The sequence below is a fragment of the Vombatus ursinus genome, unplaced genomic scaffold (genome assembly GCF_900497805.2).
Source record: "Vombatus ursinus unplaced genomic scaffold, bare-nosed wombat genome assembly UNPS02014801.1, whole genome shotgun sequence".
Classification (NCBI taxonomy): domain Eukaryota; kingdom Metazoa; phylum Chordata; class Mammalia; order Diprotodontia; family Vombatidae; genus Vombatus; species Vombatus ursinus.
In genome coordinates, this window is record NW_020954579.1 from 27,515,064 (window position 1) to 27,541,036 (window position 25,973).

The 25,973-nt window shown below is 38.9% G+C and overlaps 1 protein-coding gene across 1 annotated transcript in view; it reads left to right on the top strand.

The window, feature by feature from the left end:
* Window positions 1-5,456: 5,456 nt before the first annotated feature.
* NOL11 (nucleolar protein 11) overlaps window positions 5,457-25,973 on the top strand; it is a 30,356-nt gene continuing 9,839 nt past the window's right edge. The window contains exons 1-10 of the mRNA XM_027873042.1: window positions 5,457-5,607; window positions 10,676-10,789; window positions 11,067-11,123; window positions 12,461-12,609; window positions 14,703-14,760; window positions 14,986-15,127; window positions 16,510-16,698; window positions 18,784-18,860; window positions 19,956-20,079; window positions 20,505-20,614. Of these exons, the coding sequence (XP_027728843.1) occupies window positions 5,467-5,607; window positions 10,676-10,789; window positions 11,067-11,123; window positions 12,461-12,609; window positions 14,703-14,760; window positions 14,986-15,127; window positions 16,510-16,698; window positions 18,784-18,860; window positions 19,956-20,079; window positions 20,505-20,614 (1,161 nt within the window). The 5' untranslated portion in view covers window positions 5,457-5,466. The remainder of the gene's footprint in view (window positions 5,608-10,675; window positions 10,790-11,066; window positions 11,124-12,460; window positions 12,610-14,702; window positions 14,761-14,985; window positions 15,128-16,509; window positions 16,699-18,783; window positions 18,861-19,955; window positions 20,080-20,504; window positions 20,615-25,973) is intronic.

Below are 25,973 nucleotides of genomic sequence, written 5' to 3' on the forward strand. Positions count from 1 at the left end.
GGGAAATAAAGCAGGGAAGGGCATAGAATGCTCTTGTATCAGGATTATCCTCACTAATTCTGGAACGCGAACTTTTGGTACAGATGGTGTCTGCTTTCTTTGTTGAACAATTCTATTAGCCTCACGAGCTAGGAAGTCAGTGCTTGGATTTGAATAACACGGTGCTGGGAATGACGTGAGAAAGATTTACACTTGCAAGGCTGGAGGTATTTATTGAAGGATACACAGGATCCAGTGGAAATCAGCAACAGGTCTAGTCTCACTTCTAAAATGATAGCTCCAACTGGTAGTTCACCCTAGACTTCAGCTTCCTGCACTCTGAGATATGCTACAAGCTTCGCTGATACCAAATATGTTTAACAACTATGGTAAAGTGGATAGAGCACTGGACGTGGATCCAGCCTCAGATGCTTAACTAGCCTCAGATTTTGTTGTTTGGGCGTGGCTGACTTTCATGACCCCATTTGGGATTTTCTTAGCAAAGATATTGGAGTGATTTGCCATTTCTTCAGCTCGTTTTACAGATGAGGAAACTGAGGTAAACAGGGTTAAGTGACTTGTGTAGGGTCACACAACTAGTAAGAGTCTTGAGGCCAGATTTGAACTCATGGAGGTGAGTCCTCCAGCTGCTCTGCCTCAGATTACCCATTTATAAATCGGAGTAATAATAGCACCTATCTCCCAGGATTGTTGTGAAGATAATAGGAGATTATATCTGTAACTGTGTTTGGCAAACCTTAAAGCACAATATAAATGATAGCTAGTTATGTGACACAAAAGTTACTACCGAGTTAACACTTAATCAATGTCCATCAACACCTAATCACATCTGTTAATTGATATAGTCCAGGGATGGGGCCACAGTTGAAAACTTAGAGGGCTGCAGGTTCCCCCACCCCTGACTATCTGAGTCTTCTGTGATCACATTAATTGAGATGAGGGTGGGGATGAAAAACTTCTCCCTCTTTCAATTAAAAAATAATTTATTATTTACTTAACTTATTTTTTTATTCACTTAACTTTAATAATAAAACTAAATAATAAAACTTAATAAATATGAATTTACAAATTCTTATATTTAAATCATTTCGGGCATGCAAAATGTCCATAATAGCGAGTTAGTTGTTTCCCAATATATTTCCTTTGCTTCTCTGTTCATTCATTTCTGTCTTTGTTATACATTTTTCTACTTATCTAGCAGTGACGAGAGATCATACTGCTTTTGTCTCTACGGCACCGTTATTTTATAATGGCAGCTAGGTGGCAAAGCACCAGACTTAGAGTCAAGAAGACCTGAGTTCAAATCCTCCATACAGTAGCTTTTGCTTCTAGGCAAGTCACAACCTTTCTGGCCTTCAGTTTCCTCATCTGTAAAATGCGGATAATAATAACATCTATCTCACAGGATTGTTGTGAGGATCAAATGAAATAGACAACATTTAAAGTGTTTTGCAAACCTTAAAACACTAAATGCTGGCTAATAATGGTAAACTGGAGTTAAAGAATCTCAGATTTAGAAACAGGTGTTGTGAGGCTCAAATGAAATACAGATATAAAGCAAATAGAAATGCCAGTTATTGTCATCATCATCATCATCATCAATCTCCAACCACCAGGTCTCCAGTCTGGTGATGACTTCATTTATTTTTTGTTACATTTTAAGTTCCAAACTGTCTCTCTCCCTCCCTCCCTCCCTCCCTCCCTACTTGGCCATCATTTGACAGATATGGAGAGAGAGAGAGAGAGAGAGAGAGAGAGAGAGAGAGAGAGGGAGAGAGAAAGAGAGAGAGAGTCCTTTGTAGTTGATTTGAGTATTTATAAAATTCAGAATAACTTAGTTATTCACAGTTGTTCTTTGAACAATATTGCTGTTACTGAATACAATGTTCTTTTGCTTTTGTTTTTTGAACAATATTGCTATTACTGTATACGATGTTCTCTTGGTTCTGCTCATTTCACTCTTCATTATTTCATGCAAGTTTTCCCATGTTTTTCTGTAATCAACCAGCTCATCATTTCTTAGAGCACAGCAGGATTCCATCACAATCACATACCACAATTTGCTCAGCCATTCCGCAGTTGATGGGCATCCTGCTATACATATTTTGGAACATATAGGTTCTTTTGCTTCTTCCTTGATCACCTTGGGGAAAAGACCTAATAGAGGTATTGCTAGGTCATAGGGTATAGGCAGGTTAATAACTCTTTGGGTGTAGTTCCAGATTGCTTTCCAAAATGTTTGGATCATTTCACAATTCGATCAACAATGTCCCAATTTTTCCACATCCCCTCCAACAGTTGTCATTTTCCCCTTCTATCATTTTAGCAAATCTGATAGGTGTGAGATAGTATCTTAAAGTTGTTTTAATTTGCATTCCTTTAATCAATAATGATTTGGAGCATTTTTTTTTTCATATTACTATGTAGAGTTTTTATTTCTTCATTGGAAAACTGCCTGTTCATATTCTTTGCCCATTTATCAATTGATGAATGATTCATATTGTTAGACAAAGTTCTCTATATATTTGAGATATGAGACCTTTATCTGAGAAACCATCTATAAAAATTTTTCCCCCAATTTTCTAAGTCTTGGTCATTTTGCCAGCAAATGTATACTGGAAGAGATTTGGACGGTGCAAAGCTAATGTGAAATGTAAAATGCCTAATCAGCAGTCCGACAAACTGCTTTATATTCTGATAAGATTTAAGAATCAGCCTTCTAGCAGGTTTTAACAGTAGATACAATATGAAGTTACTGAATCCTGTTTTGTTAATGTGCTGCTTGTGAATCTTTTATTTTGGACATTTGGGAAGGAATAAATCTGGGGTGGGGAGGAATAAATTAACTGTCCCATACCTGATTCAAATTGTACATCAAGCATCCTTTTTATTTTCCCCATTTTGGGAGGTCCCTAGATGGAATCTATAAATAACATCCCTAGGAGGGCCAGGATGAGGGGCTTTTAACAAACAAACAAACAAACAAACAAACAAATATGAGAAGAAGAAGCTTAACCTAAGACTGAATCTAGTCCAAACCATATGCTTGAGTACAGAATAGGGAGTGGGCACAGTAACCCCAGCCCCTGTAGTGAGCCAATACATGTTCTCTAAAATTTGACTGGTTTCCAATTTATCCTATATATAACTTTTTTGTACATAGTTATTTGGATATTGTCCGTCCCCCCCCCCATTAGACTGTGAACTCCTTGAGGGCAGGGACTGTTGTTTTTTTTTAACCTTTCTTTGTATCCTCAGCACTTAGCAGAGTGCCTGGCTCCATAGTGGTATCTAAATAAATGTTTACTGACTGACAACTAGCTTTTTCCTGGACCTTGTCCTATCAGCTTCCTCTCTGCTCTCTGAATTTCCACAAGTCATTCCCTGTGGCTGGAACTCAACTTTATCTCTGCATATCAAAATCTTTTTTATTTCTCCAAAGCTCATTTCAGGTACCTCTTCCTTCTCTAAAGTCTTCCCTCGTTCCTCCAACTGAAAATATTCTCTCCTTTTTCAATTTTTCCTTTACTACTTTGTCTAGATTTCTTCTTTCTCTTAATCCCATTCTATCTTGCATTATACTTACTCTATATCTATTATGTCCACCCTCTCCCCTCACAAGATTGGAAGAGTAACTAAAGAGGTTTAATTTTGCATTTCCATTAACTAATAGGTGCTTCTAAAAATGTTTGATGAATTTGAATGTGTATTTATAGATTCAACCAAGTCACTGAGGATAGCAGTCTCACCCCACTCCAATCCATCCTCCATTTAGCTGTGAAAGTGATTTTTCTAAAGCACAGGTCTGATAATGGCTCCTTATCACCTCTATGATGAAATATAACATCCTTTATTTGGCATTTGAAGCCTTTTACAACCTGGCTTCCTCCTACCTTTCCAATCTGCTTAAACAATACTTCTCTCACTCTGCTGACCAGCAACATTGGTTTGTGTTTGCTGTATTTCTCATGAGAAACATCACTCCATCTCCTGCTCTTTGACTTTGCACTGGTGGTCTCCCATGCCTGAAATGTTCCTTTTACTTACCCTGGTCTTTTTCAAGTCTCAGCTCAATCCCACCTTTTGCAGGAGCCCTTCCTTCTTTTCCCTCCTCCATCTACTTCTAGTGTCTTCCCTCTGAGATTATCTCCAATTTACATAGTACATATCTTGTATGTACATAGGCATTTACATGTTGTCTCCTCCATTAGAATGTGAGCTTCCTGAGGGCAGCACTTAGAATAGTGCTTGATATGTTATAACTGCTTAATAAATTCTTATTGATCAATGGACTGACTTTAAAATCTGCAAATTGTTTTGATGGGGTGCTTGGACCCCAGCCCTAAGATCTCTAGAAGCCTCTCAATTTCTCAGTGAGACCCTGCCTGTGAGAAAATTTTCTCTTGTTACAGAACATTCTCTTATCAGAACAGAGGGGTGCCTGGCAGGATTTTTGTGCCTGGTTGGCCCAAGGACTCTTCCTCCCACCAGATCCCCAAGGTCCATGCCTCTGACAACTCCCTCAATGTCTGGTATACTCCCTACACTTTCCCATCCGTAGCTCCCATAGTCACTTGGACCCTTAGATTACCTAATTAGTATCCCAGGCATTCCTTTCCTGTTCCCCTTTTCCATATAAACTCTAGCACCATCCTCAGTCTCTTGAAAGTTCCCTAAAGGGACTTTGTCCCCTTCTATTGGCATTATAATAAACTGTCTCTTGACTGAGAGATGGTGTGAGTGTGTGAATTCATTCCAGGTGACTCTGTCTTGGCATTCTTAGGGTCCCAGAACTCCTAAGCACCCCTTACCTCTACCCCATGCCTCTTCAGTTTTATATGCATTGTTTCCTATAGGAGTATCCCAACAACCCTCTTTGATGAGGATAAGTAAGGGGTCACTATGCCCAATTTACAGATGAGGAAAGTGAGACATTGATGAAATAATATTAAGAGTCAACATTTATAAGATGCCTCATATGTACCAGGCACTTTACAAATATTATCTCAGTTGATCTTCACAACAACCCTGGGAGGTAGATATTATTATCATCCCTGTTTTATATATGAAACTAAGGCAAATGGAGGTTAAGTGACTTGCCATGGGTCACACAGCTAGTAAGTGTCTGAGGCTAAATTTGAACTCAGGTCTTCCTGACTCCAAAGCGCAATTTGCATTTGAACCCAGGCCTCCTGAGGCTCTGCTAGATTGTGCTTTCCTACAGAGGAAGAGGGCTGAATCAGCAATCCATGCACAACTCCTAAGCCTCCCCCTGGGCAAAAGGCACCAAAGGGGACTGACTTGGGTGAGGGTAAGGGAGGGAAACAACGAGCCTGGAGTAAAGACAGTCTCCTTCCCCATCCGCTAGGGGTCGTGTCACTCGCCACTCGCCACTCGCCCCTCCCCATTGGCCGCTCCCTCTATTCTCGCGAGAGGGAAGCGGGAGCGAAGCCAGGTTCGCCTAAAATGGCGGTTCTGGAGGAGGATTTTACGCTGGGTGGTCTCGTGCCGGGCGCCGGCCTCGATGGCCTGCTGGGTGTCGAGCATGGACACAAGGCCGACCTGTTCCTGGTCACTGACCGCGGCAGGACCGTCATCCTCTACAAGGTGAGCGAAGCACGTCGCGGGGGACGGGACGGGGCAGAGCGGAGCGGAGCGGCAGCGAGGCCGGCCGGACCCTCGGGCTTCCCGCGCCTCGAGGGGGGCCTCCGGGGAGGCAGTGGAGAGGAGGCTCGTGGGCCCGGCGGCCCGGCTGCGAGCCCTGCCCGTCCCCCTGGCCGCGCCGGGCGCCCCTAGGTGGCGGCGGGGGCTCCACGCGGGCTCCACGCTCCCGTCACCCTCCCTGTGGCTCCCCTTCTCTGCGGCCTCCCCCCACCCCGGGTTTGCAGTGGCTGAGACCGTGGTCCGGCCAGAGCACCCCATAATCAATAAACAAGAGCCGATTAAGCGATTACAATGTGCCAGGCACTGTGCTAGGTCAACAAGAATCTATCAAAGCACTTAACTGTGCCAGGCACCGTGTTATGGCCACAAGAATCTATTAAAGCACTTAGTGTGTGCCAGGCACTCTGCTATGTCCACAAGAATCTATTAAAGTGCTTACTGTGTGCCAGGCACTGTGTTATGTCCACAAGAATCTATTAATGTGCTTACTGCGTGCCAGGCACCGTGTTATGCCCACAAGAATCTATTAAAGCGCTTACTGTGTGCCAGGCACTGTGCTATGTCCACAAGAATCTATTAAAGCACTTAGTGTGTGCCAGGCACTGTGCTATGTCCACAAGAATGTATTAAAGTGCTTACTGTGTGCCAGGCAGTATGTCATGTCCACAAGAATGTATTAAAGTGCTTACTGTGTGCCAGTCACTGTGCTATGTCCACAAGGCTCTATTAAAGTGTTTGCTGTGTGCCAGGTACTGTGCTAAGTCTACAAGAAACTATTAAAACACTTATTATGGGCTGAGAACTTTTCAAAGCACTGAGGATACTAAAGGTTTGGCTGTATTGCTCTTTCCTCATAACCTCTGTCCAGGAAGAAACTGTCTCCAAGAAAGAGTCAGTGCTCTCTGCCAACAGCCAGGTTGGACCAAAATTCTCCTCCATTTACTGTTAAACTCCTTTGATCCTGATCATTCCCCTTAATTAAATGAGATAATATTTGTAAATTGATTATCACAGTGCCTGGCCTATAGAAAGTATTTAATAAATGCTTATTCCTTTCCTTCCTTCCCTCCCAGTGAATGAGCCACCCTGCTTCCTAGTCCCCTCCCCCTCTGTCCCCTTTAATGCTAGTCCTTTCTCTTTGAAATTCTCTCCAGTTTATTGTGTGTATATCTTGTTTGTACATAGTTGTTTGCATGTTGCCTTCCCATTAGATTGTGAGTTCCCCTGTGGCAGGGACTGTTTGCTTTTCATTGTAATTCTCCTTCCCCCCCTTCCCCCATTAGTATAGTGCTTGGTACCTAGTACGTACTTTAATAAGTGACCTCATTCAGAGTGTGGAATTTGATATATGTTTTCAGATGTGACCAGAAAGTGGGTTTTGCTTTAACTATGCTGAGCAAACTGCTCTTCTTGTAGGATGAAAGGATTCAAAGTCAAATGATGCTTTTTGTATTATTAGTGCTTGGATTAGAATTTTCAGTCCAGCCCCAAGCCCTTAGAACAGAAAAATGGAAGAAAAATCAGGCAGTCAACAAGCATTTATTAAATTCTAAGTGCTAAGTATGTATAGGGCTACAAAGATTGGCAAAAACAGCCTCTGCCCTCAAAGAACTCACATTCTCACAGGAAGACGAAATGGAAGATGATTTCAGAGAAGAGGCATTAGCACTTGCAGGAGGGGGTTAGGGAGGAAGACTAGGAAAAACCCCTTCCAGAAGGTAGGATTTGAGCTGAGTTTTGAAGGAAGCCAGGAGGTTGAGGTGAGGCAGGAAAGTGATAGAGGTATGGGAGAAAGTCAGTGAAAAGAAATGGAGTCAGGAGATGGAGTGTCTTTATTTGAGGGAATATCAAATAGTCCAATGTCCCTGAATTATACAGTATGTGAAGGGGAGTAGGAAGACAAGTAAGGTGGGAGGTGGCCAGGTGGTGAAAGGCTTTAAAAGCCAAACAGAAGATTTTATGTGTGATCCTGCAGATGATAGGGAGCCACTGTGTTTTTTGCCTGGGTGACATGGTCAGACCAGTGCATTAGGAAAATTGCTTTGACAGCTGAGTGGAGGATGAACTGTATGTGGAGAGACTTGAGGCAAGGAAACCAACATTTCAGTAGTGCAGTCAGGAGGTGGGGAGGCCTGTGCTAAAGCTATGTGAATGGAAATAAGGAGGCATACATGAGAGTTGTTATGGGGGTGGAAACTTGACAACAGATTGGATATGTGAGGTGAGTTCAGATGAGAAGATGAGGATAACACCAAGGTTGAGATCCGGGCTGAATGGGAGGATGGTGGTGCCCTCCACCATCTGTAATAGAGAAACTGGGAAGAAGGGAGACTTGGGGGGCAAAGGCAGTGAGTTCTGTTTTAGACATGTTGAGTATGGTATATCTATGGGAGATCTAGTTTAAGATGTCTAATAGGCAGTTGGTGATGCTAGGGCTGGATAAATAGATTTGAGAATCATTTACATAGAAATAATAATTTAACCCATAGGAACTGATGAGATTATTAAATGAGGTAGTATAGGAGAAAAAAGAGAAGAGGTCCCAGGATAGAGCTTTGTTTGGGAGAATACCCACAGTTAGTGCGCATGCATGACCTCAAGGAAGATCCAACAAAGGAGGCTAAGAAGGAGCAGTCAGCCAAGTTGGAGGAGAAACAGGAAACAGTAATGTCATGAAAACCTAGAGAACAGAGAATATACAAGGGAAGAAGGGGATCAACAGTTTTCCAAAACTGCAGAGAAGTCAAGAAGGATGAGGACTGAGAAAAGGGCTTGGCGATTAAGAGATCATTGGTAACTTTGGAGAGAGCAATTTCAGGTGAACAGTGAAGTTGGAAGCCACTGAGAAGAGGGGAGCTGGAGGCACTGATTGTAGATGACTTTCTTAAGGAGTTTAGCCCAGAAAGGAGGCATAGGACAGTAGCTATTACCAAGTGAGTTATTTTAAGAATGGGAGAGGCATAGAGATGTTTGTAGGCAGCAGGGAAGCATCCAGTAGATAGGGAAAAGTTGAAGAATTATGAGGAGTAGGGATGACAGGAAGAGCAGTTTACTGGGAGAAGATGGGATGGGATGGGAAAAATGACACGTGTACAAAAACGTAATAGGGATTATAAACAAAGTTGATGTCCATCAGTTGGGGGGGATGACTGAACAAATTATAGTATATTAATGTAATAGATTATTATTACGCAATGAGAAATTATTAATTCAAAGAAAACTGGGAAGACTTGGGTGAACAGCTACAGAGTGAAGTGAGCCAAATCAGGACTGTTTTATGACCACAACACCGTAAAGGAAAACAACTTAGAGAGAATTGAGAACTCTGATTGATGCAGCAACCAATCACAACTCCAGAGACCGATGACAAAGCATGCTTCCCATCTTGGTAGAGAGGTAATCAAATTGTCAGTACAGAAAGAGACATTTTCAGATGCAACGGATGCTACATACCTTTTTTTTGTTTGTCACTATTTACTTGTTATAAGATTGGGTTTTTATGGAAGGGGAGAAAAGTTAGAGTGATTTAAAAAAAAAGAAAGGAGGAAAAACATCAATAAAACATTTTTTAAATACAAAAGCAAGAAAAGAGTTCAGAAAAGTCCATAGACAGAAAGTCATCATGGGTTCACATCAAATATATATTAAAGCATGTTTTTATATAATAGACTCATGGTTTTATATATAATCCCCCTTTTATAGCCTGTTTATAAAGGGAAATGGAGAGCCTGAGCTGGAATCTGGAGACCTAAAAGGATTCTGTTAAGCATGTTGAACATATCCAACTTTAAATGATTCCATCTTACATGATTTTATACAGATTTAGAAGACCTGTAGGAAAAAATAACTTTTGCCGAGAAAATTGAACATATGTTTTCCAGTATCTGACTTCTTGAAAAGTGTAATTTTTATTTGTTTCCTTTATGTTTACTTGTTATGCCACCTGAAAAAGTTAGTGCAGATTCTCATCCTTACCTTCTATGGCCACAAAATCTGGCATCCTAATTAAAAAAGAAAAGGATAGGTCTATCCCTGAAGTATTTACCATTGCAACCTCTATTTACCCTAGGTGTTTTTGTTCGTGTGTGTGTGTGTGTGTTTTAAAACATTGCTTCACTTCCCACTGATTCTTCTCCCTATCATTTGGCCATCTCTGAAAATGTATGCCTCATTCTGGAGGTGGGAGACATGCTTCATAGGCAGTCCTCTGAGATCAGACAAACATTCAGAAGTCTTGTTTATGTTTTTTTCTTTGATGTTATTGTAGTTATTTGGGTATTTTGCTTGCTTTGCTGAATCATTTCATACAAATCTTCCCAAATTTCTCCCTATTACATTCCTATGCCACAGTTGTTTAGACATTCTCTTAGTTGATGGAAACTCACTTTCGTTTCATTTCTTCACTACCTCAAAAATTTCTTCGATAAATATTTTTATCTATATGAGACCGTTTCCTCTGTGTTTGACCTCTATCATAGTATGGTTAGTAGTGGTTTTGTCCAGAGGTTTAGAAACTTTTGGGGGATTTGGAAGGCAGAATGAATTCTGCTGTTGAAGGGAATAAGCATTTATATAGCACCTACAGTGTGCCAGGCGCTGGGCTAAGCACTTCACAATTTTGAGCTCATTTGATCCTAACTACATCTGTGTGAGGTAGGTGCTGTTATTATTTCCATTTTACAGTTGAGAAAACTGAGGCAGACAAAGGTGAAGTGACTTGACCAGGGTCACACAGTTAGTAAGTAAGTATCTGAGGCCACTTTTGAACTCAGGTCTTCCTGACTCTGTATACTGTGCTACCAGTTGCCTCTATGTAAGTACTATTTTGGATAGAAAAATAAGTTGTATCACAGTATTCTTTAAACCTTGTCTAGCATGGATCAGACTGAAAACTTATTCTTTCATTACTGTGGCTAGTTACTGCTTTATTTTGTTGATTATAAATATCCTTGCTTTGGAATTTTTTAATCTAATGGTATTAAGCATTGTGTGTTTGTTTTTATTTAATTAGGTTTCAGATCAGAAACCATTGGGTTGCTGGTCAGTGAAGCAAGGTCAGACTATAACATGTCCAGCCGTGTCCAACTTTCAAACTGGCGAGTATGTTGTTGTCCATGATGATAAGGTGGGATTTTTTCCGTTGATTTGTGTTAGTGGATCTTTCATAAGTAGCTTACTACTTTAATTCAACAACTTCGGTTATAGCTAAAGTGCCTCAAAGAAATTTTAAGAAGATTCTTTTAACATTGCCTCAGATTCTTAAATTTTAATGTACTTATTGCTGACAACATGTTACCTAAATAAAATAACATTTTAACTGTTCAGATATGTGCTAATTCATATATTTATGCTGTAGTTTTCTAGTGAATGGTATTAAGTTATAGTTCTTTTTTCTATTTTAGGTTTTGAGAATATGGAAAAATGAAGATGTGAATTTAGATAAAGTGTTCAAAGCAACAGTAAGTTGAAGGATTAATAGCATAGATATAATTGGGCTATTTGGAAAATAGCTCTATTGTTTGTTTATACTTTAACCTGTTAAAACTTTAAACTCCTCTAAGATTTTTGGGACAGTTGTATATGAGTTAACAACAGGACTGTCCTACTTCAAGAGAAACCAAAAATACAAATAGATTCAAGAAAAGTTTTTTTTAAAATGTAGATTTTGGGATGAAGCAAAGAGGAACTTAGACATATTGATTTCCTATGTGAGCAACTTGTGGAATAGAAGTTCTGCACTGATACATCTCAGCAACTTCTCTGTAACTTAAAGTTGCCTGGGGCACTTGAGAAGTTGAATGAGTTACTCACTGTGTTTCAGAGGCAAGACTTGAGTCCTGGTCTTCTGATTCGAAGGCCAGCTCTCTGGCCGCTATGCCACTCTGCCTCTCAAATATGTGGATCCAGGATGTGTTATTTAGGTAAAGGTAGAAAAGTCTCATAATACTGTACTGGGTAGGCCATTGGTTTGGTTCATCTAGACATTTCTTTAACTTTTAGATTAAGAGGGACTATGTGATATAATGGAAAGATTAGGGGATGAGAAGTCAGGAGCCTTGCCATTGAGTCACTCGGGCAAATCACTGAACTTCTCTTCTCTTTATTCAGCTATAAAATGAAAGGGTTGGGTTACATGAGCTCTGAGGCTCTTTTTTCCTTTAAAAATGTGCATGGTTTGAAATATTAATGGTTGAATTTCGATACTTAAATAAATTATGTGAATTAACTTTCTTTGCATAGATTTTCTGCTGAAATAAACATTTATTTTTGAGTAAGTGAACATAGTTACTATTTCACATTTGCTATAAACTCTGATTCTGTTACTACTGTTGGGTTGACTTTTTCCTCACCAGAGTAAAGTTCTAGACCCAACTTTTTGCTAGTAATTAGCAATATAACCTTAGGCAAGTTATAAAACTTCATTTGACTTTGATTGTTTAGCCATAAAATGAAGGAATATGGTTAGAAGATGGTTTAAGATGAATGAAACAGAACTGTAACCAAATATGGGATTCTTTGTGTTCTTTTTTGCAATTGTGGGTGTCTTTTTGTTTTTTTAAAGCAATTCCTTATAAAGAAATTTGACTTGTTTAATTCCTGCTGGTTATGGGGTTGTAACTATAACGCCACAAATTTGTGACTCCATGATAGTTGAAGTGTAGTCATAAGCTGACAAAACTAATTAGTGATCATACTTAAATTTCAGGAAGCCATATTGGTTAGTTTTGAAATAGTTTTGTATTCTCCACTGTAAACTCATTTAGAATGAAATTAAAATACATTGTTTCTCCTGCAGCTGTCTGCTGATGTATACAAGATACATTCAATACAAAATACTGAACCACTTGTGTTGTTCAGAAAAGGTGCTGTTCGAAGGCTAGATGCTTTGCTTGCAGAACCCCAACAAAAGATTGAAGCTGTAATTTCAGATGAAGAAGTTATTAAGTAAGTTGCTGCACATCCAAACTGCTTTTAACCAAATCAGATACAATTCAATAACCGTTCTGAAAGGCATCTTTTTTCCCATATTAAAGTCTCATTTCTCTCAGTATATTGGCCATCATTTTGAATCTTTAGTTTTGTTGCCTTTAACACCTCCATTTCCTCACACCTGCAGCCATACAGAATAGGTTCTTTGGTAGAGGTTTGATAACCTAGCATTATACACCTTATCCAAACATAAGTTTCCTAGGACTGTTTACCTCAAATGCAGAACTCTTACGTATTTGCAGAGTTCTTCAGAGGAATTCTCACCCACATCATCTGGTGACTGCTCATAAATGAAACTTGGTGACACTAGAGCATTTTGTAAGTCTTGACCTGAGCTAGGAAAGTTACCAGGGGTCGGCATCTGGGGGAGTAGCTTCAAAGTGGTCTTGATTCCTTGTAGTGTGATTCTAAGGCCTCTGCTATGAAGCAGTGGAGAACAGGTGGGAAAGGCAAGTCTGTCTTGTACAAATTTGTGGAATGAGTGCAGCTTCCTTTTATGACTTGAGATTTAACAACGCAGTTCAGTCATTGACCACCTTTTTCTGTTTCCTCACTCAGATTTTCAATCAATGCCAGTGTTACAAAGTATTACTACAAAATGGTTTGACTTCAGAGCTTGTAACAGATTCTCATGCATATTCTTAATGGTAGCATATTTTTATTTTAGGCTTATAAACAGGTTCTGGAGGTAATTCCATAGGATTACAAACTATTTTGAGAAGTGGCAAATAGATATTTAGAGACACAGACGGATGGGTTCTGGTATATTAGAGATACATATACCCCAGAACTTCATCCAAGCTACTATTGTCCTTCAAAGTGTATGTATGTATAGAAATGCATATATGTACATAAATATATATTATACATAAATAATACTTATAAAAATAGTCTATGATATATACTAAACATATATATGTATATATAAATACTTCAGAATATATGCATGTATATAAATATAACTGTCTCTATTTCAGTCATACCTCAGATTTTACTCACATCTTATACAGAAGGTAGTATAATGGAGAAAGGATTAGATTGTGAATCGGAGGACTTGAGTGTAAATCTCACCTCTGTCACTACCTGTATGACCTGGAGCAAGCTATTTAACTTCTGTCCTCTGTTTCTTCATCAGTAAAATGAGGAAATTGGACTATATGGCCTTTAAGGTTCCTTCCAGCATAATTGCCAAGGCATAAACAGATGACTGCCTATATTCTTCATTCTGCATGTATGAACCCCAGATACTATAAGGGAACAGATTGCTATCGCTTTCAAGATATAAATAGGTAGTGTTATCTAGGTTGTGGATGGAATAAGACAGAAAAGAGGCCCCAGTCAGAGGACTGAGAGGAGCCTTCATTGTATATAATTGTTGTAAATTGAAAGTTGTAGTTTAAAGTAAATACAAAATATTCTTGTTACATGGGTAATATAGGCAGTAATGACTCCTTAAGCTAATTTTGTTGGTGCTGATTTCAGGGTTTTTACCATTAAAAAAGAGAAATAGCTTAGAAATCAGACATCCTGGATTCTAATCTATGATATTGTGCTAACTAATGTCACTGGGCAAGTCATAAGATAGTAGATTTAGAGTTTGAAGGGATCTTTGAGGCAATCTAGCCTAGCCTAGCCTCCCCATTTTACAAGTGAGGAAACTGAACTAGAAAGATTAAGTGAATTCACTTAACTCAAACTTCAGCTTAAACTGCTCATCATCACACAGATGTTGTGACAAAGGCAGAATTTGAGCCTAGCTCCTTTAACTCCAAAGCCAGTACTTGTTCCACTAGAAAGGTATTTAGACTCTCTTGTCTTATTTTTCTGTGACACTCATAAAAGGATTAAGCTAAATAGAGGTCTTTTTCATTTCCAGTTCTTTAAATTCTGTGATACAACGTTGAAATAAAAGTTTACATGTGTATTAATATGCATTTTAACATTTTTAGCTTTATACCAGTATCTAGTTTTTCTTAAACATTTATCTTTTAATTTACTGTGCTTTAATGAATGCATTTATTTCTTTAAAATTGTCATTTTATTTTCAGATGGACAAAACTTTTCTTGGATTCTAATCAGCCTGTTTTAATATTTGTTACAGAGAAGGTAAGTGTGTCCTGTTTTGTCAAATGCAGAGGAACTTATAGAGAGAGTTAGCTTGATAATAGAAGAAAGTATTTTGAAGATGGAATCAGAAGATAGTTGTATTTGATTCTTTGAATTAACATATAGTTTGTATGAACTACTTATAGTTTAAAATACAGTTTTAAATGCAGTTTGTTAAACTTTTGATATTTCTATAAATGAAACAATATTATCTTTCTCTTGTAGCATGGAAATTACTTTGTATATGTGCAGATGTTTAACCCACATAATTTATGCAAATATACCCTTTTACGTGGAGAAGAAGAACCAGTTACACTGAGTTTTGCTGCATCTGTGAATGAAAGATTAGTCACTTTGCTATGTTTGAGTAAGTTATTTTCTAAACTTTTAAGCTAAGAACTTTTTTCTTTTTAAAAAATGTATACCTTTTGTTGTTACTTTACATTCTCTTCTTAAAATATCCTTTCTTTCTTAATAACAAAGATTCAAAAAGAAAGAGAAAGTAATCAACAAATTTACCATTATATATTAGGAGCTAGGTATAGAAAAACAAAAACTGTCTTACTCCTCTTCTCCCTTTGCCCTTTGCCCCTTCAGGGAGCTTACATGCTATAGGAGAAGCAACATGGAGAAAAACTGCAGTTCAGCAAAACTTAATAACCATATCTAACAGTATACACAACATTCTATACCTTCTATCTTCCTTAGGTTTTCAGAAGCTATGCCGGTAGGGTACAAGTAACAGTATTAGATCATGCTACAATGGAAAGGTTTTAGGTGTGGAACAATTGGGCTGAAAAGTGAGTACACTGTATTTCTGTCATCTGAGGGACCAACTATCAGTCTAAGTAAGCTTGTTACTAGAACGCTGGCCCCAGCAACTCAGTGAAATTTTGTAAGACATAGAGCAGTTGTCATCAGTGTTGGTGGAAAGGGTACCTACTAATGAAATTATCGGTATTTCAAAGTGTTGTAAGAAGTACAGTTAGAGTGTCAGTATAGGATAAATTTATGACCTAATGGAATTTGTGTATGTTGTTTGTTGTTCAGTCATATCCAACTCTTTGTGACCCCATTTGAGATTTTCTTGGCAAAGATATTGTAGTGGTTTGCCATTTCCTTCTTCAGCTCATTTTACAGATAAGGAAACTGAGACAAACAGGGTCAAGTGACCACTCGGAGTTACACAGCTAAGTAAGTATCTGAGGTCACTTGAACTCAGGAATATGAGTCTTTCTGACTTAAGGCCTAGCACTCTATCCACTGTGCCACCTAACTGCCCAATATATATTACACCTTTTATTATAAGGGTATCTTCATAAGAGTCCATTTTATGTAACTTAGGTGCACAATTTAGATATTTTTAAATGGTTATTATAAATGCTTGTTTTTATTATATATCTATCTGCATACATGGCATTATTGGTCTTATCTGTGATTTCTTTGATACTGAGTCCTTGGTCAAGAACTCAGCCGCTAGTGAATTGGTGAAACTCAGTTCACTTTGCTATACAGGTGGAAAGCAAGGACTGGTAGGATTTTCTTGTCTTTATGTTAAAAATTTTTGCTAGTCTATCAACTGAAAGTTTGATTAAAAAAAAACTACTATCCTGTTACTGGACCTGAAGTTTTATGAATTACGTTTTTTGGTTAAATTGTATTAATATATTCTTACCTCAAATTGTGAGAAGGGAAGGTACTCACCCCCCTCAGTAATTAACATAAAAAAACCATTTTTGTTTCTAATAGGCTGTAATGGGTCTATATATGAAACCCTGATACCATTAAATCAGAGTAAACCTGAGGAGAAGCAAGTACTGGTCACATCCCTCTTACTAAAAACTTATGTATCTGGCAATGTTCTAAAGGGAGTTTCACTTGCTATCCTTGATAAGGATCATGTTGCAGTCATGGGAACTTCACTCAAGGCTCCTAAAGGTAACTGTCTTCAGTCTGTCAGCAAGCTTCCTTCAGAATGTCTTCTGTAAATGAAAGGACTGAGAAGGATACTACCACACGCCCACTACTACCTGGATTAGGTCACACTTGGATTTTTTCATTAGTCTCCTAACTCATCTTTCTCCATATGGCTCCCTAAAACACTTTTTAAAAAACAAATCTCTATCTTGCTCAAAAACCTTAAGTAATTCCTCATTATCTATGTTAAAGTTTCCCTTCGCATATCTTGAGAGACTGCTGCTTCTGACCCCATACCTTCTTTTAGCCTCTCTGGCATTTGATATGTCATGAAGGAGGTGAGGTCCATTGCTTCTGGACCCAGCAGGCTTTTCATTAGGAAGGCTTGCACAGGTAGGAACCATTTAGCTTAAACTTGAAATTTGAGTGATTGTTCCTTAGCTTAGCAATTTGGAATATAAAGTTCCTGGAGTTTAGCACGAGGGGAGGGCTCCTTTGTTAGCAACCCTCACTCTCAGAAACACCCAGTAATTGGATTGTTTCAGAGCTGAGGATGTCCTCAGTGGTTTGGGTGAAATTTTATTCTGTAGGTCCTCTGTGTAACAATTAAGGAACCTTACGATTTTGGTCCCAACCTGAATTTTACTTGTACTTGCCAATAGGGACTTTCTGCTTCAGCAGTCAGGTTAGTCTCACTATTACCTACTCCTCTTTCTTCCCTCCCACAATAATTCTTTGCTCTTTTTTATTTCAATACCTTTGTTCACACCCTTCCACCCCTCCAAGTACTGCCTTTTCTTCAGGAGCAAACAATTATGTCTTTCAGTTGCCTACATACTCTCTATGATATATTATTTATGTTTTTAATACTTATTTTGTCACTTTAATAGAATCATAAGTTTAGAGCTGCAGGGGACATTAGAGGTCATTTAATCCAAGCCCCTCATTTTTCAAATAAGGAAACTGAGGCTCAGAGATTAAGTGAATTGCCCAAGGTCACATAGTAGTTAGTGGCAAAGCTGGGTTTGAAATGCAGGTCCTGATTTGTAATGTCGTTTAGCTGCCTGTAACTCAGCATATCCAAAACAGGATTTACCATTCTCCTCAATTCCACCCTTCTAAACTTCCACATTGTTGTCAAGAGTACCCAGTCAGTCAGGTTCATGACCTTGGTGTCATGCCCAGATCCTTGCTTTACCCACTTATCCAACCCGCTGCCAAATCTTGTTGTTTCTGTCTGCATAACAACTTTTGTATACTTCCCCTTCTCTCTGCTCACACAGTGACTACACTGGCTGAGGCCCTCATGATCTATTTATGGCTTGACTCCTCCAAAATGATTTTTCTAAAATGCAGGTCTGACCATGTCAGCACTCTTTTTCTCCTGTCCCACTTCCTGCCTCCCCACCCTCCAACCTCTGCTCAGTAAACTCCACTGGCTCCAAAGAGGGCCTCTAGTGTCAAATAACAACTGCTCTGTTTGGTATTTAAAACTTTCTTTTTTTTTTTTTTTTTTTGGTGAGGTAATTGGGGTTAAGTGACTTGCTCAGAGTCACACAGCTAGTGAGTATTATGTGTCTGAGGCCGGATTTGAACTCAGGTCCTCCTGACTCCAGGGCCGGTGCTCTATCCACTGCGCCACCTAGCTGCCCCTAAAACTTTACATAATCTCTCCCCTTACTACCTTTGCATTTTCATACTTGACTTCCCTCACACAGTGTATAGTCCAGTCATCCAGGCCTACTTGCTGTTCCTCACACACTCCATCTCCCATGTCTAGAATGCTCTTGCTCTTAGAATCTTTGGCTTCCTTCAAGAATCAGCTCAAATCCCCCTGGGTATTAATGTCTTCCCCTCTAAAGTTATCTCCTGGCTATTCCATAACTACCTTGTCTGTTTTGTCACGTCACCTGCATTAGAATGTAAATTCTTTGAGGCTAGAGACTATTTTTACTTTTTCTTTCTGTCCCTAGCACTTTGATATGAGTTTGGAAGACTTTAAAAGGAAAATTAAAAATTATTCTTTGTTTTCACTATAATGTCTAGGGGCACTGAAAATTTGTATTTATGATACTTTTATTCTGATAGCATATTTCTGTTTCATAGAAAGCATCTCTATTTGGAATATAAAATTCCAAACATTACAGACCTCAAAGGAATTATCACAGGAGACCAGTGGTCAAGTAAGTTGTTTTATAATCTTTTCTGGTTTATTGAAAAAAAAAGTTTGATAGTTTACCTATAACAAACAGCATGGTATAGTAGATAAAAGGTCAGCCTTAGAGTAGGGATTTGGCTTTGGAAATAGAAAGCCAAACAGAAATATAAGGCACAGATTTGCTTATTGGACTCCTGTTATAGGTTTAAGTCTAGACATTATGCAGAGAGCTTTATCTTTTAAATTAAGCTAACCTGTGATTTGATCTTTGGATCTTTTGTATTGTAAAGTACAATCTAAGACTTATTTTGCTCTTTAGTAAATTTAAACATTTTTCTTTTTCTCCCTGATAACTTAAAAGTTCTCATGGTAGCAAGTAAAGGGCTAGTCAGAAATATTAGAATTATAACATTTGAATGGTAAGAATAACATAGGAATAACCACTGTAATTGAAGAATGAGGCCAGAACTTTGTGAATATAATTTTGAAACTACCCTTAAAAATAATTGAACTGTGTAACACATTAGTCAAAATTTGTACAAGCCAAAGTTATTGTGCATTCCGTGTATCTGCATTGTACTGTATTCTCAGGCACTGCTTATTAAACAGTACAGTGGATTTCCCTGTATTCTGAAATATAATAGAAATGAAGAGTCAGGAGACCCATCCTGTATGGTATCATCTAGATATGTCGTAGTAAATAGCTAACATTTATATAGCCCTTTAAAGTTTACATAGTGCTTTACATATACTAGATCCTCACAAAAACTTTGTGAAGAAAGCACCCTTATTATCCCCATTTTACAGATATGTAAACTGAGGTTTACCCAGCTAGTGAATGTTTGCAGCAGGATTCAGTCTTAGGTCTTCCTCACTTTTCTGGACAGTTTGATAGCTTCCATGCACCTGACTTCCTCTTTCATGTGAAACATGGCTGAGCTTTGCCTTGTCCTCCTGGAGCATCTTTTGTGCCCAGCACAGAGCCTTACACATATGTGATACTCTATAAATGTTTGTCAAACTAAATTGAGTTGTCAGGCTTTATTGAATGAAACTTTACAAGTGGAATAATGAAATTGCAAAAAATATTTTGTTTTTAATGTGTTTTTTTATTTTGTAGCTCTGGTGTTATGGAGGGAAATTGTTTATGCTACATGGAAAGTTTTTGACTGTGATTCCATTTAAATGTGAAATATCATCATTAGCAGCTGCTCTGGGAAAACTCAAGCATATTCAGGCTCCAGGTATGAATTGTTATATCAGTGTAAACACACGTCTTTTCTTGCTCCTACTCTGACACTGACTCCCATAGCTTTCCTATAGGTCATGCCTTTGATGTTTGCTATTAATAGTAGAAACTTTGAGGGACAGCTATCCTTCTAGAAAAGCCAGTGTCCAAGGACAATAGGAAAATCCCTAAGGCAGGGTAGATACTGACTCTGTGTCTCATGGACCTCATCTAGTTACAGAATCCTTTTCCTGAGTTTATGGACTTTCATTGTACATAATTTGATTTACCATCCTATGAGGAAAAGTCATCAAAAGAAATTTTAAGGTGTCTATGAATTGTTGGGGTTTTTTTTGTCAAGGGATTGTGAATATGAATTAATATAAAAACATAGTATCAGACAGCATGATTACAGAAATTATGTATTTTGTGTCTTCACAGGTACCCAAACTGTGTCCCACTTTGTAAACTGGGGAACATTTCAAGGAGATGGACTTGAATCACAAGATTCAAATAATTTAGCACCCCTTAAAGGACAGTCAAAGAGCAGTGTAAGTTAGAGAGTTTTTATGAAGGTATCATTGTCCAGCGTAAATGTCCAATAAGAAATATACCAGAAAATCATCATTTCAGATCCAAGCATTCCTTTTAAAGTTCAGTAATCCATTTATGCATCAATTTATCAAACATTTATCCAGTACCTACATGTGTAGGCATCGTGCTAGGCACTGGGGATAGATACAAAGACAAAACTGAAATGGTCCCTTCCAACAAGAACTTCTCATTCTACCAAGGATAGAGCAAAGCTATAATGTTGTTTCCCATCAGTGCTGGGAAGTTTGGACTAAAGCACAAACTTGGAAGGCAGTGTGGCATAGTAGAAAGAAAAATATGTGTGGTGCCGTATCAGAGGACCTTGCTATCTGAGTGACATTGAACAAATTGCTTAACTTTTCCGTGCCTCATTTTCCTCATCTATATGAGGCAGTATTGTCTAATGGATAAGGTGCTAGACTTGGAAGATGGCCTAGGTGTTAAAATCCTATTCCAGATACTTTATTAGCTGTATGATCTTGGGCAAGTCAGTTATCCTGTATGTGCATCAGTTTCCTCATCTGTAAAGTGAGGAGTCAGATGTTTTCTAAGGTCCTTTCCAGTTCTAAATCTATGCTTGTATAATCTTAAGGTGATTTAGAGTGGTGCAGGTGACCAAAGTCCCTCCTTGTTCTGAATCTATGAATTACTGTGGACCTTTATCACCTTCATCTGTCACCTTAACTGTTAACGGTAGCTTCCTAATTGGTCTCACTGCTTTCAGTCTCTTCTCTCCAATCCATTTTATATTTATATTCCTAAAATATAGACCTGACTGAGTCACTTCCCTGCACAAGAAACTTCTGTAGTTCCCCGTTGCCTCTAGATTAAAAATACAAATCCTTCTCTCTGGCATTTAAAACCCTTTAAAATCTGGTTTTAATCATAGAAATCACAGAATTTAATAATCAAAAGGCACCTTAAGCCATCTGGTCCAAACCAAACCTGAAATGAATTCCTAACTGGCTGTCCTTGTGTCATCCAGTGTCTACTTGAAGGATTAGGGGGCCCACTGCTTCTCAAGGTAGCCCCTTCCACCTTTTGACCAATTTAATTGTTAGGAAGTTTTTTTGACATCAACCCTAAATTTTCCTCTTTCACCATTGCTTATACTTCTGCCTTCTGGGCCAAACAGAACTAATCTTAATCCTTTTTTTTTTTTTTTTAACCTCGTAATGGCCCTTGAAACAGCTGTCCTTCCCTGAGTCTTTTCCAGGCTAAACATCTCTTGGTTCTTTGTGACATGGACTGAAGACTCTTTACCATCCTATTTTGCCCTCTCCTGGATACTCTTCAGCTTCTCAGTGTCTTTTTTAAGCCAGGGTACCCAGAAGTAGACACAGTTCTCTTAATTCTTTTATTTTGGCTAGACAGTGGGGCTAAGTGACTTGCCCAGGGTCACACAGCTAGTGAGTGTTTTTTATCTGAGCTGAGATTTGAACTCAGGTCCTCCTGAGTCCAAGGCTGGTGCTCTATCCACTTGGCCACCTAGCTGCCCCAACAGTTCTCTAGATAAGGGCTGAGGGGTGTAGAGCTCAGTGGAATTCTCACCTCCCTATTCTGGGAAACTTTTCCTCCTCTTAATGCAACCCAAGATCACATTATCTTTTTTAGCTGCCACATTGCATGGATAACTTAGATATTGAGCTTGCAATCCACCACATTCCCCAGACCTTTTACAGACAAATTGCTATCTAACCATATACCTCCCTTATCTTATACTTGTGAAGGTTGTTTGATTTTTTTGTACCAAAGCATACGACCTACCTTATTGAATTTCATCTTACTAGATTCAGCCAAATCTCCAGCCATCAGTCTCTGTTTGTATCTGTCATCTAGTGTTAGCTATCCTTTCCATCTTTGCGTCATCTTCAAATTTGATAGGCATGCCATTTATATTTTTATCCAAGTTATTGATCAGAATGTTAAGTAGTATGGGGCCAAACATTGTACCTGGGCTACTGGAAACTGGACTGTCACTGATGTTGAACCATTAACAAATGTTCTGATTTCAGCCACCGAACCCTTGGGGTTTGTATCTTTGTATCTTTATATCTCTTGTTTGTATCTTTATATCTCTTCCACAAGAACAATATGAGATAAACATTAACAAAAGCTTTGCTAAAATTCCCCTTATCAATCAGTTTTCTGGTTTTCTCACAAACAAATGAAATTACTCTGGTTTTTGATGAAACCACACTGGCTCTTATAATCACTGTTTTCCTTTCTAGATGTTCACTAATATTCCTTTAGTGTTCCATTCTAAAATTTCCCCCGGAATCAAAGTCAAGCTCACTGGTCTACAGTTGGCAGATTCTCTTTCTTCCCTTTTATGAAAATTATGTCGTTTGTCCCTCTCTAGCCTTGTGGTGTGACCTGTTTTCTACAATCTTTTAAGTAGTACCTACAGTGGCTTAGCAGTCTTGTCTAAAGTTCTTTCAGTCCTGGACTAAGTGACTTGTATCCATCCCGGGCAGTCAGATTGTTTCTTATTTCTGCAGACAGACTTATAGTAGGTCTGAGCTCTCTATTAGCCATAAACAGAAAGAAAGTAAGAGTTGAACAGCTCTGCCTTCTCATTTGTATAGATATAGTTGGACCCATAAGAACAGTCGAGATTTATCAGATGGGTGACTAGAAAGAGGTCCTAGGCATAGACCTCTTCTTAGGGAATGCTGTTTATCAAAGGAAACTGAGAGAGTTGGGGAGACAGGTAGGAAGAGAATCCAGAGAGCAGTGTCAGGGAAACCAAGAGAGGAAAGAGTATCATAGCCATATCAGAAGCTTCAGAGAGGTCAAGGAGCGTGAGAATTGAGAAAAGGTTATAAGAATTTTCAATTAAAAATTATTGGTAACCTTGAAAAGAGCAACTTTATTGGAATGGTGGGTTTGGAAGTCAGATAACAAAGTGTTGAGAAGTCAATGGCAGGTGAGAAGGTGGAAACAACGTGTGCAAATGCCATTTTCCTATTTTGGTTTCAGAGAGAAGTGATAGAACATTAGCTTGAAATTGGATGAGTCAGTTTTTTTGAAGTTTTTAAGGTTGGAGATATATCTGAGCATGTTTGTAAGTGGTAGAAAAAGAGACAGTAGGTAGCAATCGAAAATTATAATGAGAGGGAATTATCAAGTTCTCAGGAGAAGGGACCAAGGGCCTAGATAGAGAGGCCGAACTTGACAAAAAGGACTGCATCTTTCTCTAAGATTGGAATATCAAGTTGTTGGTTCGTTGTTCTTGAAAAGGACCAAAGGCATCACAAGGATGAGGTCTTAACATGTGTGTGAATTGGATTTAAGTGAGGCAGAGCTGTGCAAAGTCCTCAGTAAAGCAGAAGAAAGCTGGTCATTTTCCCGAGGTATTTGAGATACAGAAAGGGAGAGAAGAGGGAGCTCTTGTGTGCAAGTGGCCCCAGTTTTTTGGTAAAGTATGAGATGAAACCCTTTGCCAAGGAGGAATTAGGAAAATGTGGTTCACATGGCTTGGGGAAAGGGGAGAAGGTTTAGAATAGAGCCTGGGTGGAATGAATAAATGAAGTAATGAAAATAATTTATTATGGATGTGGTATGTGCTATAAACACTGTGCTAATTGCTGGTGTTACAAACACAAAATCAAGACATCCCTCAAGGAACTTACATTCTAGTAGATGTAAACTACATGTATAAAGAAGTCATTGCCAGGAGAGAATATTTTGATTTAAGAAGTCCTGGAATGGTAAGTAGAGCCATGTGTAAATCAGTTGAGGCACACTTTTTGAGAAGAAATGGTAGTATTACTTGGTATTTGCCATTTTCAGAACAAGAGACTGAAAGTGTTATATGGAGGGTAGGGTGGAGAGAAGAGTTACAAAGGGTGATTAGCAAAGAGATGGCCATGGTGAGCAACAGTTAGCTAGTATGTGAAGCATAGTGTAGGCCTTCTAGCTGGTATGGTAGGGAGTTAATTGGGGAGAAAAAAAAGATTGGTGTGTGGATGTGAAGGCACAGTTGAGATTAGATAACAAATCTGTTTTGAACCAAAGCAACACTGTGGCACGATTTCTAGTAACGTTCAGCTGCTTAAAGTAGATGTTTTAAGTAATCCAGGGTTGCAGTTTGGCAAGAAATGAGGGATCCAAGGATGCAAGAGTGGAAGACAATGTAAAATTGAACTGTTAAACTAGAGCATCAAGATCACAAAAGGAAGGAAGATGGGGACAATAAGTTGCCAGTCTGGCCCTTATCACCTCTTGCCTGGATTGTGTTAAGTTACCTAATAATTCTCCCAGTCGTTCCCCTCTCCACCAGTGGACTAGCATTTATTAAGCACCTACTAAGTACCCTTCACTGTCCTAAGTGCTGGGGATACAAAGAAGGCAAAAAACAAAACAAACCAAAAAACCCAGGCCCTTCACTCAAGGAAGTCACAGTCTAATGGGGGCTGGAGGGAGACAATGTGCAAACAACTGTGTACAAACGATATTTACCAAGTACAGTGAGGGTCTTCGAAGTCACTGAGATTAAGAAGGACTGGAAAAGGCTTCTTGTAGAAGGTGGTGTTTTAGCTGACACTTGAAGGAAACCAGGGAATCCTGGAGGCAGAAATGAGAAGGGAGAGAGTCCTGGGCATGGGGGACAACCAGTGAAAATGCTGGGGGTTGGGAGCGTCATCTTTGAGGAAGAACAAGGAGGCCAGTGTCCCTGGATCAGGAGTGTATGGAGGTGAAATAATCTCCTAAGGCACAAGTCTGATAATGCTCAAATATCTTCAGTGACTCCCTGTTTTCTCTAGAATAAAAAGAAAATTCCTCAGCATTTAAAGAGCTCAGCAGCCTGACTCTAACTTTATTTTCCAGACTGATTCCCTTTCTTACAGTCTATGTTCCAGCCAGACTGGACTGCAGTCAGGTCCTTGAAATCTCTATCATTCCATTTGTGGAATGCATTATGTATTTATACAAGCCGCCCCTTAATCCATACATATCCATCCTTCTCAAATAGTGTCACCTCTTTAGGGACTAGATTTGCACACAGTAGACACTTAATAATTGGGTTGAAGTTACATATTCACATCCTAATTACCAAATCGTGTTTGTTCTTCTCCATTCAACATTTTCTACCCTTTTTCAGGCCTACTTCCCCTCTCTTCTGGTGGATTTCTATAATAAGTATGTTCCTGAGTGGTCTTCCTGTGTCCTTTCTTTCACCTCCAATCCATCTTCCCACATAACTGCCACAGTAATCTTCCCAAAGCATAGCACAAGTCTGACCATGTCCCTCCTCTACTCAAAAAGCTTTAGTGACTTTAGAATAAAATACATACTTCTGGCATTTAAAGC